A 14106-nucleotide genomic window follows, 5' to 3' on the forward strand; every position below is an offset into this window, starting at 1 on the left:
TAATTGTTAAGCGTTTTGGGTGTACAGCAATACACAATAGCTATATAAATTCATCGTTCATTCATATTGATTCACAAATACATTTTCAGATCTAAGAAAAGTGGGCCACACGACTGGACTGGACAGTTGGGGTAACAGGTGGATGGTAGGGTGGGCCATGTCCCTCCGTGAAGCCGAGAATGATCAAAAGAGTGATTCATTCACATTACGGTCATTATGGTTTATGAGCAAGTTTTTCTCCACAAAACAACATTTGTTGAACATATTTTGTTGAGCTGAACATAACTTATTTACATAACTATATTAAAAAACGTGCTGTATCAAACATTTCCAGTAATTACATCATAAACACTTCCAGTAATTACAGATTGCTGCTCCGAAAGTCAGCAGTTGAATATTTAACCTGAAATTGAAAATAACGGCACTTCTGATCAAAATCTTTAAAAAAAAAAATGTTTCAAATGATATTTCATGTGTTAAAACATTTATTATGTCTAAAAACGAAATATAGTGGTAAAGATAATGGCCTTTATCAGCCTTCAAATTAACATTGGAATAATGCATGATTTTATTTTATTTATTTATTTTGATCTACTGACCATTTTGGTAGTGACACCCAATAAAGCTGCTCAGAGTAGAAAGTAGAAATCCTAAAAGGTGCATTCATGCCATGCTGGAATTCTATGGCATCCTAAAAATTCTATTTATTACTATTATTTAAAGTCAATTAATTACACAGATTTATTTCCGTGTGTATAGTGTTGCCATAGAAACACATAATTCCAAATCTGGGGACGTTATTGTCCTTTAGTAATAATTATGGAAATCACAACTTATGGTAAATTCAGCAAATTTCATATCTTCAAACGGTCACTCTGCTGCATAGGCAGAAATGTGCTCCATCTTCTCATCTCCATTATAATTAAATATAAACTTGAAAATAAACTTAAATTGAATTGCTTGTTGAGATGGTAGTAATGACAGCAGCATTAGGGACAGCAATGGCTTGTTATAAAAAATACCAAATAAACTGAACGTGATTTTTAAACTATTAGACGATTCATTAAAGAACCGCCCTATTACCTGTCAACATCATCCTTCATCATTTTTCTGCCACAGATTATGTTTACAGTCCATGACTGGATTTTATTTCATCTATATACAGTGTAGCATGTCACAAAATAATGAAATCATGTCTGATCAATCTTAAAACAATTATTTTCTATCTCAGTGGTCTTCTAGTCCATATACACGCACTGATATGACACACGAGCCCCATCTCTGCGGTCCATGACATCTGCAACTGAAGATTCGCTGCGGTTTATTTTATTAGTAGTAGTAATAATTCTGCATTATAAGCAGTGAGTTTGAGAATTTCACCTCACACTGGAAAATCAGGATTGATTACATTTTGATTTAGGCAGTTCAGGGAATTCATTTGAATTTGATTGACAAATCTGGTTAATGACATTATGCTGTGAAGTGTTCCATAATTTGCACTGTTTTATCTGCATAGAAATGTAAGGTGAAATCATCATTCCCTGAAGTGACCAAATGAAATATTACATTCAGACAAATCATTTATCTGCTGCTGGTCCATCAGCGTCTTCGCTCTGCTGTTTAAAAGTATAGTTAACCCAAAAATGAAGCTGTTGTTTGCTCATCCTCATGACATTACGTATGAGCACGCGGTTATTTATTCTGTGGAACACAAACGTTGAAGTTTGAAGAATCGTCACGCAGCTCTTTTCTGTACAACAACAAATCATAGCGATCAATTCCTCCAAACTCTTCTTTTGTGCTGCACAGAAAAATAACAGCATATCGGTTTGGAATGTCGTGAGGGTGAATAAAATAAGTTTTCATTTTTAGGTTGAACTGTAAATCTGTCAGACTGTAAGTCTGTTCATTCAGTCCACACTAATGGCCTTTTTAAAAAAAAAAGAAACTGGTTAATTATTGTGTCGGTCCTGTCCTTCGCATGCCGAGATATAATCAGTCTCATCACTCTTGTCCGAATCCCTCAGTTTCCTCGATAGCGAACAGAAGTTTTTCTCGGAGCTGCTCCATGTTCTTATAGGGTGGCAGATCCAGACGATTAAAGCTGAAATTGTAAGGCAGGAGGGACAAATAAGCACAAAAACACTTCTGTGAAAACAGTTCTTTCGTATTGTCTTCCAGATTTAGAGTCTCACCAGGTGTGACTTCTAGGCAGCCAGGTTTCCTTCCCCACTTTGTCTATGCAGAATTTTTGTGGCCCGTTACTTCCTAAACAACAAGATCATAAAAAAATGCACTATTAAATCCATTTACACTTTTCAACATTGAATATGCACAATGAGGACAGAGCTCGGGTCATATGTAAAGAGCTCAAAGCTGCATGGTGTGAAGACTCGCTGCATTTTCTCAATTTTTACACACATTTAGTGTTCCCCAATGTACTGTAAGAAAAAGATGATCAAACAAATAGTTGTTGTTTTTCTTTGATTTTATCATTTACTATATGATATTTAGTTTGACCTCCTTTCACAGACTCAAAAGTCCTTATTTTGTAACCTATTCATGGACAGTGCCACCAATAAAACTAAAAACTTCAAAAATATATCAAGCTTATCCTTTCATTTGTATTACGTTTATTGATCTCAAAGTTGCAAATCCTCCTTCTGTAAACCACTACGTGATTAATATATAATAGAAAATAAAAAATATATAAAATATAGGCTATATAATACAAAGCCAAAGCAGCAAGCATGAAATGCTACATATCTGACATCTTGATAGCATGCACTGATTTAATTTTGTACTGTACGACACATGAGTCTGTTGTGTCTGTGGTACATGATAACTGATATTATAACCCTACCTATCAGTTCTGCAAAGCCTCCAACCGGCAGGCGACAAGTTCCTGTGACGAACTGCAGCAGGCGAATTCTCTTCTCATTGTCCATTTCCTTTACCACCTGTGTGACACATAATGAAATATATATAGTAAAAAGAGAAAGAGAGGAGGAAGAGCGTAGCTGTGAGTGCATAAAACACCTGAGACTGAAGGTGTGAATTACCTGCCAGAACCAGTGGATCTGCTTGCTGTTTTTGGTATAATGCCGATAGATGGTGCTCTTCTGCCAGTCATTCAGATCAATTTCCTGCATCCCACACAACATGAGCTGGAGCAAGAAACAATCCCACACCATTAACCATCTGATAAAGATAACATCAATACGCCTAAAACAAGTCCAAAATTAACCACAGAGCCCAAAACCAGAGTTATTTACATCTGTTTCCTCAGTGATGCCACTAATGTTTGTGTCTCTGTATAGACAAGGTTTTTTTTTTTTAATTACATTTTATGTCAAGTCCTTACTAAAAATACCAAAACACCCACCTCTAGCTCTTTCTCATCAAAATAACGCAACCACTCCAGAGGCACAACTTCATTGAAGCCATCCAGGAAGGCTTTCGTTTGCTCCTCCACCCCACGTGTGAAGCGCCAATCAGTGAGCAGACTGCAGGAAAAACACGAATGAAATGAGCTTAAAATCACTGTGTTAAAGGAATAGTTCTTTTTAAAACGACACAAAAAAGGAAAAAGTTGAACAGATCAGGTTGATTGTGGCTTAATGGTTAAAGCAGAATTGCAAAATGACTGTTTTCAACCAGGTTTCTCGAACAGGCGACAGACTCGTAAAGTGGAGTTGCATGTTAAACTGTAATAGGAGTATATAAGAATAGGAGTATATTAGAATTACAAAAAAATACACACTTCATCTTTAAGGAGAGTTCCTGTTATTACACCTCTTTGGATAAAGGAGTCTGATTAACTGCCCAGTAAAACTGTTATCATCTAAACATAGGGCAGCTGTACCTAATATACTCCTCCTTGTTGTCCCGAGTGACGAGTTCATTTTCTCCATCGTTCTTCAGCTGGTGTGTCGTCACCTTGCCCAAAATCTCCATGTCCTGAGCGAAGTACAGCTCCACGCCGCACTCTTCCAAATCATTCTCTCTGTGAACACACATCAGCACGAATGTCACGTGCTTATCACAGAACATCCTCATGAACAGAGCTGCAGTCTTGATACTCACTTGACCCACATGATGGAGTTGTAAAACTCAGGGTCGATGGACTCCAGGTCTTTGAGGGTGGGTTTCTTGTTAAGCATGCGCTTGTAGAAGGGTAGAGTGAAGCCCGTGTCAATGAACTTCCCATGATATAGTGCCTGCAGAGAGCCGATCACAGGTCATAATACAAATAATGCTAGTTATACGCTCTGTCCCAAATGACGCACTATACACTATGCATTCAACCGTGTAGTGTTTGAATTATAGAAGGATATTTTGTCATTCATAACCGGAGTCTGACAGCCCCTCCCCCTCCGCTGCATAATTAAATCTGCAACAGTTGAGTGCATGAAGTGTCCAACATTCCACACTTAATTTTTTCGGTTATTTAAGTGCATCATTCGGCTATTTCAAGTGCACTTTTTCTTTTTGGAATTTTCAGTGTGAACACACTATATACACTACAAAACAGCACAGAATAGTGCATAAGTATGCGAATTGGGACGCACTTCCCTATTATGAAATATGACAGGGTACTGAAGGGAAGGGATTAAAACTCGTATGGTTATTATTAGACAACCTTATTGCCCAGTCTTTGTGCAGATATGCACATCATCTGAGATGTCGTTGTGAGGGGCACATTAATGTTTTTGTTTAAGATCATGAGGGCACATATAAAAAATAAATAAATAATAATAATAAATAATGTTCATGGATATATCATTTATAATAACCACTGCAACATTCCATAAAAACAGAACTGTTCATTTTGATTTAATTCCATACCTCTGGGAATGTCACATGGCCTTCTAAATCTAATTTAAAATGGATTTTGCTAAATCTTTTAGAATTATTATTCTAAGATTATTAGTCTTATTATGAATGCAGATTTTATGAGTTCACATTAATTGGGACCACATTGCATACAGTCGTGGATAATTAACAGTTGACTTTCATCCAATTTCCCGTTTAAATTTAGGAACAACATTATTATTATTATTATTATTGCAGCATGCAAAATTTCACACATACGCTGTTCTCAGTGCTTGAATTACAGTGTGACATCATGGCTGGAGGGTGAATTGTTGGCTATTCAAAGCATTATTATTACATGTTTTGAATTCTATCAAGCCCATTTTCAAGAGTCATTAGGGCAATTTTGCCGTATCGTTGTAACCCATTTTAACCATAAATAAATGTTTGTCATGATAACAGAAATGGCTGCAATAACAGTTTAACCTTCAATAAGGAAACCATAACATTGTCTTACAAATGCTTCACTATCATTAGTGATCTGTGAAACAACATAAAACTAAACAGACGGAACAAATTAAAAATAAGAATGATTTCTGACTGGAACAGTTTTGAAACTAATACTGGACATTTGTATCTTGCTTCTGAATGTATCTGCATAAAAAATAAATGCTGGCGATTGTATCATCTGATCATAATCTTAAAATCATGAAACGTTCATAAATATGTGTGTAAATTCACAGTAATTTGCACATGAAATGGACCTTCACGAAAACTCTCCTCTGGAGAGCTAAGAAATCATGAATAATGTCATGATTTTTATGTGCTTTCCTAAAGTGTCATTGGCCTAGTTTTGCTATACTTATCATATAATTATCCATATAGCACCAGATTTATCTGGACTGAAGTTATACAAATAAAAACACTGCATGCTGACTCAAGTGGCACAACCGTTTAGTGAATTAGAGTTACATCATCTAACACTCTATTTTGCTTTTTCTTAAATTCTCTTCTCTCTCTATATACAGACTTCGAAATAAAACTATACAGACGGAACAAATTAAAAATAAGAATGATTTCTGACTGGAACAGTTTTGAAACTAATACTGGACATTTGTATCTTCCTTCTGAATGTATCTGCATAAAAAATAAATGCTGGCGATTGTATCATCTGATCATAATCTTAAAATCATGAAACGTTCATAAATATGTGTGTAAATTCACAGTAATTTGCACATGAAATGGACCTTCACGAAAACTCTCCTCTGGAGAGCTAAGAAATCATGAATAATGTCATGATTTTTATGTGCTTTCCTAAAGTGTCATTGGCCTAGTTTTGCTATACTTATCATATAATTATCCATATAGCACCAGATTTATCTGGACTGAAGTTATACAAATAAAAACACTGCATGCTGACTCAAGTGGCACAACCGTTTAGTGAATTAGAGTTACATCATCTAACACTCTATTTTGCTTTTTCTTAAATTCTCTTCTCTCTCTATATACAGACTTCGAAAACACATAGAAATGTGATTTGTTGTTATTGGCAAGCATACTGTTTAAAGTAACAGCACAGAGCTCTGGGAATGATCTTCAAAAAAAACAGTCACCCCGAGTCACACAGTCTATTCAGAACAGGCACAAATCAGGAGAAACACAAGGGCTGAGGGGGAAAAAATGAACACAGCAGCAGCATAGGGAATCTCTATAACGTCTTTGAGAATGTTAAGTGCTCTTAAAAGGGTGTGAGAGGAACTGCTTGTGCTCTGTCCAGACCTTAATATAAGACCAGTCACTCTATCAAAACACAATGATTTCATTCTCATGCCATGAGGTTCACACCCAACCACACACACACACACACACACAGAAATGCATTGCTCCCAGAAATGCAGTCTGACAGAGAGCAGACTTTAATTTAATTCAAGAGTGAAACTACTAGTCCACATGACTACATGGCGTTCTCACCATGGCAATGAAGCGGCCGATGAAGCGGAAGTAGGTGAGGTGGTCGGGGTTGATGGAAGAAGCAGGGTTAATCTGCAGACAGTAGTTGTTTTTCCCGGCATACTCAAACAGACAGTACATGGGGTTCAACACCTCATGAGACAGCAGGAAAAACCACTCCCTACAGACAGAAATACAAAACATAGCATCAGTAACATAACAATATAATACCAGCTAAAGATGACCATACATGCACTGTGTCGCAAATTACGCAAGAATAAAGATAGTTTGGGGAATTCTTTGGATGCTAACAAATCAAAATGGTTTTTGTATTTGTAATAGAGTTTATTAGTATAAATTAGGAATGATTTACGAAAGTATTCAGTAAAGGGAACATTTCATTGGCCTGACAGAAGCCTTGCACAGAGTGTTTCTTTATATAAGAAGCAACTACTTATAAGAGTAGACAACTCGCATAACAATGTGAACAATGGCAAAGGAAACACCAACTTGGAATTATTTAATTTACATTGTCATAACTTTCTCATTATTTATTTTTATTAATAATATCTCCCAAATTTTAGAACAGCAGTAAAGTGATAAAAATGTATCAAATAGCCAACATGCAGCTCTACGTACTACATACTCTGTACATTCTTTAAATCCACTTCATGAGGTGCATCCTGGGAATATTTTAAAACACAGTATTGTTTAAAAAGCATAAACTTTCTGTGTATGCTGGACACATTTTGGCTGCTTTTCCTTCCCCATCCACTCCAACTCATTCCTTAAAAAATAGTGATGTTTTTACAAATTGTAAAGAAAGTGATATGTAGGCATAATCATTCTGTGAGCCACTTGTGAGGGAAGCTAACAAAAGAAAACACATTTACAGAGAAACCCACAAATAATATAATGATTCTTTTGTAGAATAAAACAACTGAATAAAAATAAACAATTATGACAAAACAATGGAATCAAAACATTTAACAATTATTAAACACAATTTGACGGACAGTGATTCTATTGAAGTAAGAATTAAAGGTAATAAACTGAAATGAAGTGAAGTTTCAGCTTCCTTAGCATGTAAAAAACAGTGCAAGTGCCACAGAGTGATGAAGATGAAGACAGATTCAACAGCACAAACACACACACACACACACACACACACACACACCAAATCATAAACAGTACAACAGAACCCAAGCCCTGCCCTTTGACCCCAGGGCTGTTTGGAAGGTCAGAAGGTTTAGGGGGGTGGGGGTGGTTTTGTCACACCACAGGACGACGCAGACACCTCCAGACATCCGGTCCGTGGTTCTACCCTGTGGTAGAACAGCATGACGTAACCTACCATAGGGTAAAACCACTGACAGGACACAGGAGACAGACACAGACACAGGAAGACAACTACGTGGTCCAGACACCAACGAGCAAAGTTACACCACAGCCTCCCCGAAACAAGAAACACTCAGCACACGAGCAGGAACATGAGGATGACGAACAGCAAGACGCCACAGGAGCTCATAATGAACTTGCCTGGCTATTCCTCCGTAATCCAGGCCCTCCTCTCCTCTCATGATGATGTAGAGCCTCCGGCGGAGGTCATACGGCTTCATGTTCATGATCTGAGAGGAAACACCACGGGACTTTCATTATAAAGTGTGAAAATATTATTCAGAAATGTTGCTTGTCCACCTCAGGAGGTCAAGCTAAAATTATATAAGGCCCGATCACACCAAGATTGACAACTATAAAGATAACTTTAACTACAACTATATTAGCATCCACACCAGTGGACAATAACATTGTTTATTCTAAGCGCGCAGTGCAGTTTTGTCATCTGCCGCTTTGAATGCTCAAAGTCATGTGGATTCTGATTGGCTGTCAATGCTTTTCTAATTCATCCGCTGGATATAAATGCTTTGAAAGTGATTCTAATGATATTGTTATAGTTGTGATGTGGACTTCCCTGTTCTTATAAAATTAGAATGATTATTAAAAATTCACAGTTATCATTGCCATTAGGGTTATCATCCTTGGTGTGAACTGGCCTTGAATTAAAACATCCATAATTTGGAGATCAATTTGGTTTGTCATTAGTAATATAATTTTATATAACGGATAGTTCCGGTCCTTGATTCTGATTGGCTGAGCCGCGTTCGAAGCTGTTGTAAATTACTCTACAAACACACACCTTTGTTTACTTCTGTGTGTTGCTCTGCAACCACTTTGTTGCAACCACAACCGTTTCTGAGGAACTACATTGTTTGGCGGAAGAATACTGTTTTTATTCATATCATTACACTTTATTGGCTCTGTTTTATTTTGTGAAACCATACTATGTATATGGAATAACCGTTTTATAAAAGCAATAAGCCCCAAGAAGTCGTAGTTTACAGTGAATTTATAACAGCTAAGAGGGTTTTAGTCACTCGGCTTCGCGTCGAACCTAACAACGCCCCTTAGCTGTTATAAATTCACTGTAAACCACGGCTTCACGGGGCTTATTGCTTTAAACCAGGGGTCGGGAACCTTTTTTGACCAAAGAGCCAATTTTTTATTTTTTGGTTAATGCATTTTTCCAAAAGAGCCTATATATATATATATATACACGCATACTGTATATATAGCCTAATATTATATAGAATGCATATTTTTTTTCAATAACGTTTTAATAATAATCACTCGGCTTCGCGTCGTACCTAACAACGCCCCTTAGCTGTTATAAATTCACTGTAAACCACGACTTCTTGGGGCTTATTGCTTTAAATAATGCTGATAATATATTATCAATATAAATTAAAGATAAATATTGTTTGCTAATTTTCCTTTAAATAACATTGGTAAAACAGCTTTGGTGATTATAACGGAAACGTCAACGGACAAAAGTTGAGCAGCCCTACAACACATCCGTATTGAACTGGTATAGTATACTCACCTGTTGAAATGAGTCCTCAAATAGAGTCTGTCGGGATACGGAGATCTTCACATGACTGGGCAGCGCGTTGGACTGCATAAAAAGACAAAAATTAGGAGACCATACTTTAATTTGTTGATGCTAAATCACAAAAATGCTGCGCTAGCTCAAGACCTGAACAACTCACATGACACAAGAAGCGGAACTGGTGATATTTCCACCTGAAGCTGCGGTCGTACGCACCCGGAGAGCCACCCTGTCTTGAGCTAAACAGGAAGACAGAGAAAATAAAGCCAAAGCACTATGAGAACATCCTGATGTCATTTATTCCATGAGTGTGGCGCTTCAGACGCTGACACAGACGTCAGGTCAACATAAGCTCTTCCCCGGACATGAGCAATGAAAACAGGACAACTGGCAGAATAAAGTCAGCCATGACACAACTTCCAGAAACATGTCAAAGTGTCACATCACTGAAGGCAGTGTGCGATGCAGATCAGAGAAAGCATTGTAATTTACAGGGTGTCTTGTGTTGAGCTGCACAGCTGTGTTATAACAGGCACAAGACGGTTCTCTGAGGAATGAAGCATTTAAGACAACAAAAAGATGCATGAAAGACACAAAGGAGATTTTGAGAGAAACAAAGAAAGAAAAAAATACAGTATAAACGGACATACAGTATAAACAAATTATACATTACCAGTCAAACGTTTGGAATAATTAAGATTATGTAATGTTTTTGAAAAAGTCTCTTCTGTTCTGCTTTGATCAAAAATACAGTACAATCAGTAATATTGTAAAATACAGTGTGCGATGCAGATCAGAGAAAGCATTGTAATTTACAGGGTGTCTTGTGTTGAGCTGCACAGCTGTGTTATAACAGGCACAAGACGGTTCACTCCACTTTAGAGAGAGCGAAACTCTGAGGAATGAAGCATTTAAGACAACAAAAAGATGCATGAAAGACACAAAGGAGATTTTGAGAGAAACAAAGAAAGAAAAAAATACAGTATAAACGGACATACAGTATAAACAAATTATACATTACCAGTCAAACGTTTGGAATAATTAAGATTATGTAATGTTTTTGAAAAAGTCTCTTCTGTTCTGCTTTGATCAAAAATACAGTACAATCAGTAATATTGTAAAATGTTCTTACAATTCAAAAAGAAATACTTTAATTAAAAATAATTTATTTCTGTGATGCGCAGCTGTATTTTCAGCATCATTACTCAGTCTTCAGTGTCACATGATCCTTCAGAAATCAGTCTAATATGCTGATTTGCTGCTCAAGAATCATTTCTGATTATTATCAATGTTGAAAACAGTTTTCGCTGAATAATATTTTGTGGAAACCGTTTGAGGTAAGATAAAAAAAGAAAAGAATACTTTTATTCAGCAAGGGCCTATGAAATTGATTAAAAGTGACAGTAAAGACATTTATTATGTTACAAAAGATTTCAAATAAATGCTGTTCTTTTTAAATTTATATTCATCTGAAAAAAAAACGATCATGGTCTCCACAAAAACATTAAGCAGCAAAAATGTTTTAACATTGATACTAATGAGAACAATTATTAATAACAGAGCACCAATAATAATTCATAATAAATTAGCACCAAATCAGCATATTAGAACGAATCTGAAGTTGAAAATTCAGCTTCGATTACAGCAATATATTACATTTTACAATATATTCACAGCTATTTTAAATTATAATAATATTTCACAAATTATACTTTTTTTGTTTGTTTGTTTTTATCAAATAAATGCAGCCATGGTGTGCATAAAAGACTTCTTTCAAAAAACATCTAAAATCATAGGAGGAACAATGACAGGTAGTGCACATATAGATTATATATATGAATTTTAAACTTTAGCATGTGTCATACACCAACACTGCATCAAACATCTGCTGTCCCTAGTGGGTTTGAACCCTCCACAAACTGGAGAGCTGCTGTGGATCCCCATTACCATCAGGTTCTTGATCTACTGCATCTGTTCCTCTGTTTGCAGTGAATGAACAGCTCCTGCCTTCACATACAATCAAAGCATGCAATCTGAGCTATACCGTGTGATAGTGTTTACCCCGACTCAAAGCCTGGCCGAGGGTCTTTAAAGGTGGTGGTGCGAGAATTGTGGTCCACAAAGTATCGCACCCCCTCTGCCGTGTACTTCATCTCCCAACCCGGCGGCAGGGGCGGCTCCTGGATCATCCTGCAAACGGAGGAGGGCAGTGAGAGCAGCGCACCCTGCTGGACACTTAACACTACATAACATGATGTTGTTCAGTCAAATCTAAAACGCAATGAACAAATAAAAAATGTCAAAATTAAAATGAGCAAACAATGTTTTGCAGCTTAAGTGGATGAGTTTGATAATGTGTGGTATTCATTTTGGCTGAGCAGGCAACTACACAAAGCAACTAGCGCAGCTACCTTAAAAATAACTATAAAATAGCATAAAAAGGGCAGTTCGTTTGTGACGCCATATTTAGGAGTGGGCAAACCTGACATCAGAAAGTGTACTTGCAGACAAGCTCAGACTTCCTCAGAAGAGCTTATTTTGACAGCAAACAGGACTTGGTTTCCAAGTGGGTGGTGAAACATGCATCCTGAGGTAGCAGGCCAATCAGCCAATCAGATTATAACTGCCCATTTTAGACAACTCTTGCCCACTTTTTCCGACAAGTTGCACTGCAGCTGTTTTTGGCACATTACATGGCATGACATTATTCAGCACCAGATGAAAATAAAATTAAATATTTTAGACAGGGCATGTGTGCCAGATGAAAAACACTGCTTGAGTCACATACTGCATGTAGCTTTAACGTTATTAGCTAACCTTTTCACTAGTAACTTGTAATGTTGCCAACTATATTTTCAAAAGGGTAGCTCAACTGTAGCTCAAGTATGAGCAGCTCGTAGCTTTCCAGTTTCAAAGTAACCTCCCCAACATTGGTTAACTGACGCTTAAAGGGGTCATATGATGCTTTTTTAAAGATCATTATTTGGTGTAACTGTCACACACACACGCGCACGTACGATGCACAAAACTCCGCATTTGAACAGTCAATAGCAAATACTAATAACTAAAAACTAATAACAAAACAGTAGCTGATTCAGAAGCGCCAGATTGTCATAGCAAAGTCAGAATTACCTCCTCTCCTAGGTTCACGAAACGGTCGTCCATAAAATGCATTGCTGTTCTGTTGTAAGTAATCTTAAAGATTCCTAAATGCATCTACTTTCGGAAGGCCAAATAAAGTGCTTTTGCTTTCGCCTAGAAACACACAGCGTCTCCCTGACATGGCTGCTTCAACACTAACTGTGGTTACTGCAACCACGCCTTCTTTCTTTGCGTGCACATTTGGGTGCATTATGCAAATATTTCCACATAGTGAGGTAGATATGTGGGGGCGTGTTAGAACGAGCCGTTTTAGGGGGGCGTGGCAGAGTCTTAACTTTGATAAAGAATATCTCTTTGGTTTTGAGACTTTAGTCTTTGCACCTTCAGGGATCTTATCTATGCACAATCAGCTTGTAACACTCCAAAGAGAAAGGACAACTTGAAATCGCATCATATGACCCCTTTAAACAAGACACACACACACACACACACACACACACACAGAGCGCTCTGACAAAGTCCACTTGAATCTGCAGATCATTTGCTGTGGGCCGCATGGGACACATGACAGGAGGACATGATTACCCTTGGGTTCGAGGGTCCTCCCACTGCGTCGTTCGAGTGTTGTGATTGACATAGTACACTCTTCCGTTGTCCTGACGTTTCTCTGAGAGAAAGAAAAGAAATAGTAACATTTTCAGCATACATATTATTTGGCAGAATGGTCAGAAATGCATTACAACACGTATACAGTGTATATATCTCTCTACAGGCTGATGGGTAAGTGAGTGTCAAATCTGACAGAGCTCACTGAAAACTGATGAGTCAGTGGGGCATCTCACTAGCGCCTGCTCCAACATACCTTCTCGAATTTCACTTTTCAGCTTTTCAACTGGGTTTAACAGACTTCAACAGACAGAAAGAAACCTTAACGTTTTAGAGATCGAAAAAGAGAAGAGAAAATCTGCTGGCCAATTGCTTTTCCACACAGAGAGACGCAGCCCTCTGCAAGAACCCCCTCATTCACTCCACGTCTAACATCTTGTTTTCATTAAAGCACACAGTAGCCCTCACATTACTGCTCACACAACACTCTCTTTTTCTGATTCCCCCCCCCCCTTTTTAACCCTCTCCTCACAGAGATTTCCCAGCTCCATTTCGCAATGTTATACTGCTGAACTCGATGTACTGAACTTCTCAAGAAAGAAAGCACTGACGCAGCTTTACCATTTTTAACAGAAAGAAACATTTAAATACGATTTCTCTTCAACCAATATTTGTTTTTATATGAA

At 37.4% G+C, this 14106-nt stretch overlaps 1 protein-coding gene across 1 annotated transcript in view; it reads right to left on the reverse strand.

Annotated features, from left to right (window-relative positions):
- Positions 1–795: 795 nt before the first annotated feature.
- The window catches only part of LOC107555734 (NEDD4-like E3 ubiquitin-protein ligase WWP2), a 32054-nt gene continuing 18743 nt past the window's right edge, over positions 796–14106 (reverse strand). The window contains exons 5-16 of the mRNA XM_016238610.1: positions 13400–13481; positions 9873–9951; positions 9707–9778; positions 8305–8393; positions 6787–6946; positions 4087–4220; positions 3866–4006; positions 3386–3506; positions 3063–3167; positions 2864–2960; positions 2196–2268; positions 796–2104 (exon numbers count right to left, since the gene is read on the reverse strand). Of these exons, the coding sequence (XP_016094096.1) occupies positions 2005–2104; positions 2196–2268; positions 2864–2960; positions 3063–3167; positions 3386–3506; positions 3866–4006; positions 4087–4220; positions 6787–6946; positions 8305–8393; positions 9707–9778; positions 9873–9951; positions 13400–13481 (1253 nt within the window). The 3' untranslated portion in view covers positions 796–2004. The remainder of the gene's footprint in view (positions 2105–2195; positions 2269–2863; positions 2961–3062; positions 3168–3385; positions 3507–3865; positions 4007–4086; positions 4221–6786; positions 6947–8304; positions 8394–9706; positions 9779–9872; positions 9952–13399; positions 13482–14106) is intronic.

Source organism: Sinocyclocheilus grahami, unplaced genomic scaffold, assembly GCF_001515645.1.
Source record: "Sinocyclocheilus grahami isolate Dianchi unplaced genomic scaffold, SAMN03320097.WGS_v1.1 scaffold543.1, whole genome shotgun sequence".
Classification (NCBI taxonomy): Eukaryota; Metazoa; Chordata; class Actinopteri; order Cypriniformes; family Cyprinidae; genus Sinocyclocheilus; species Sinocyclocheilus grahami.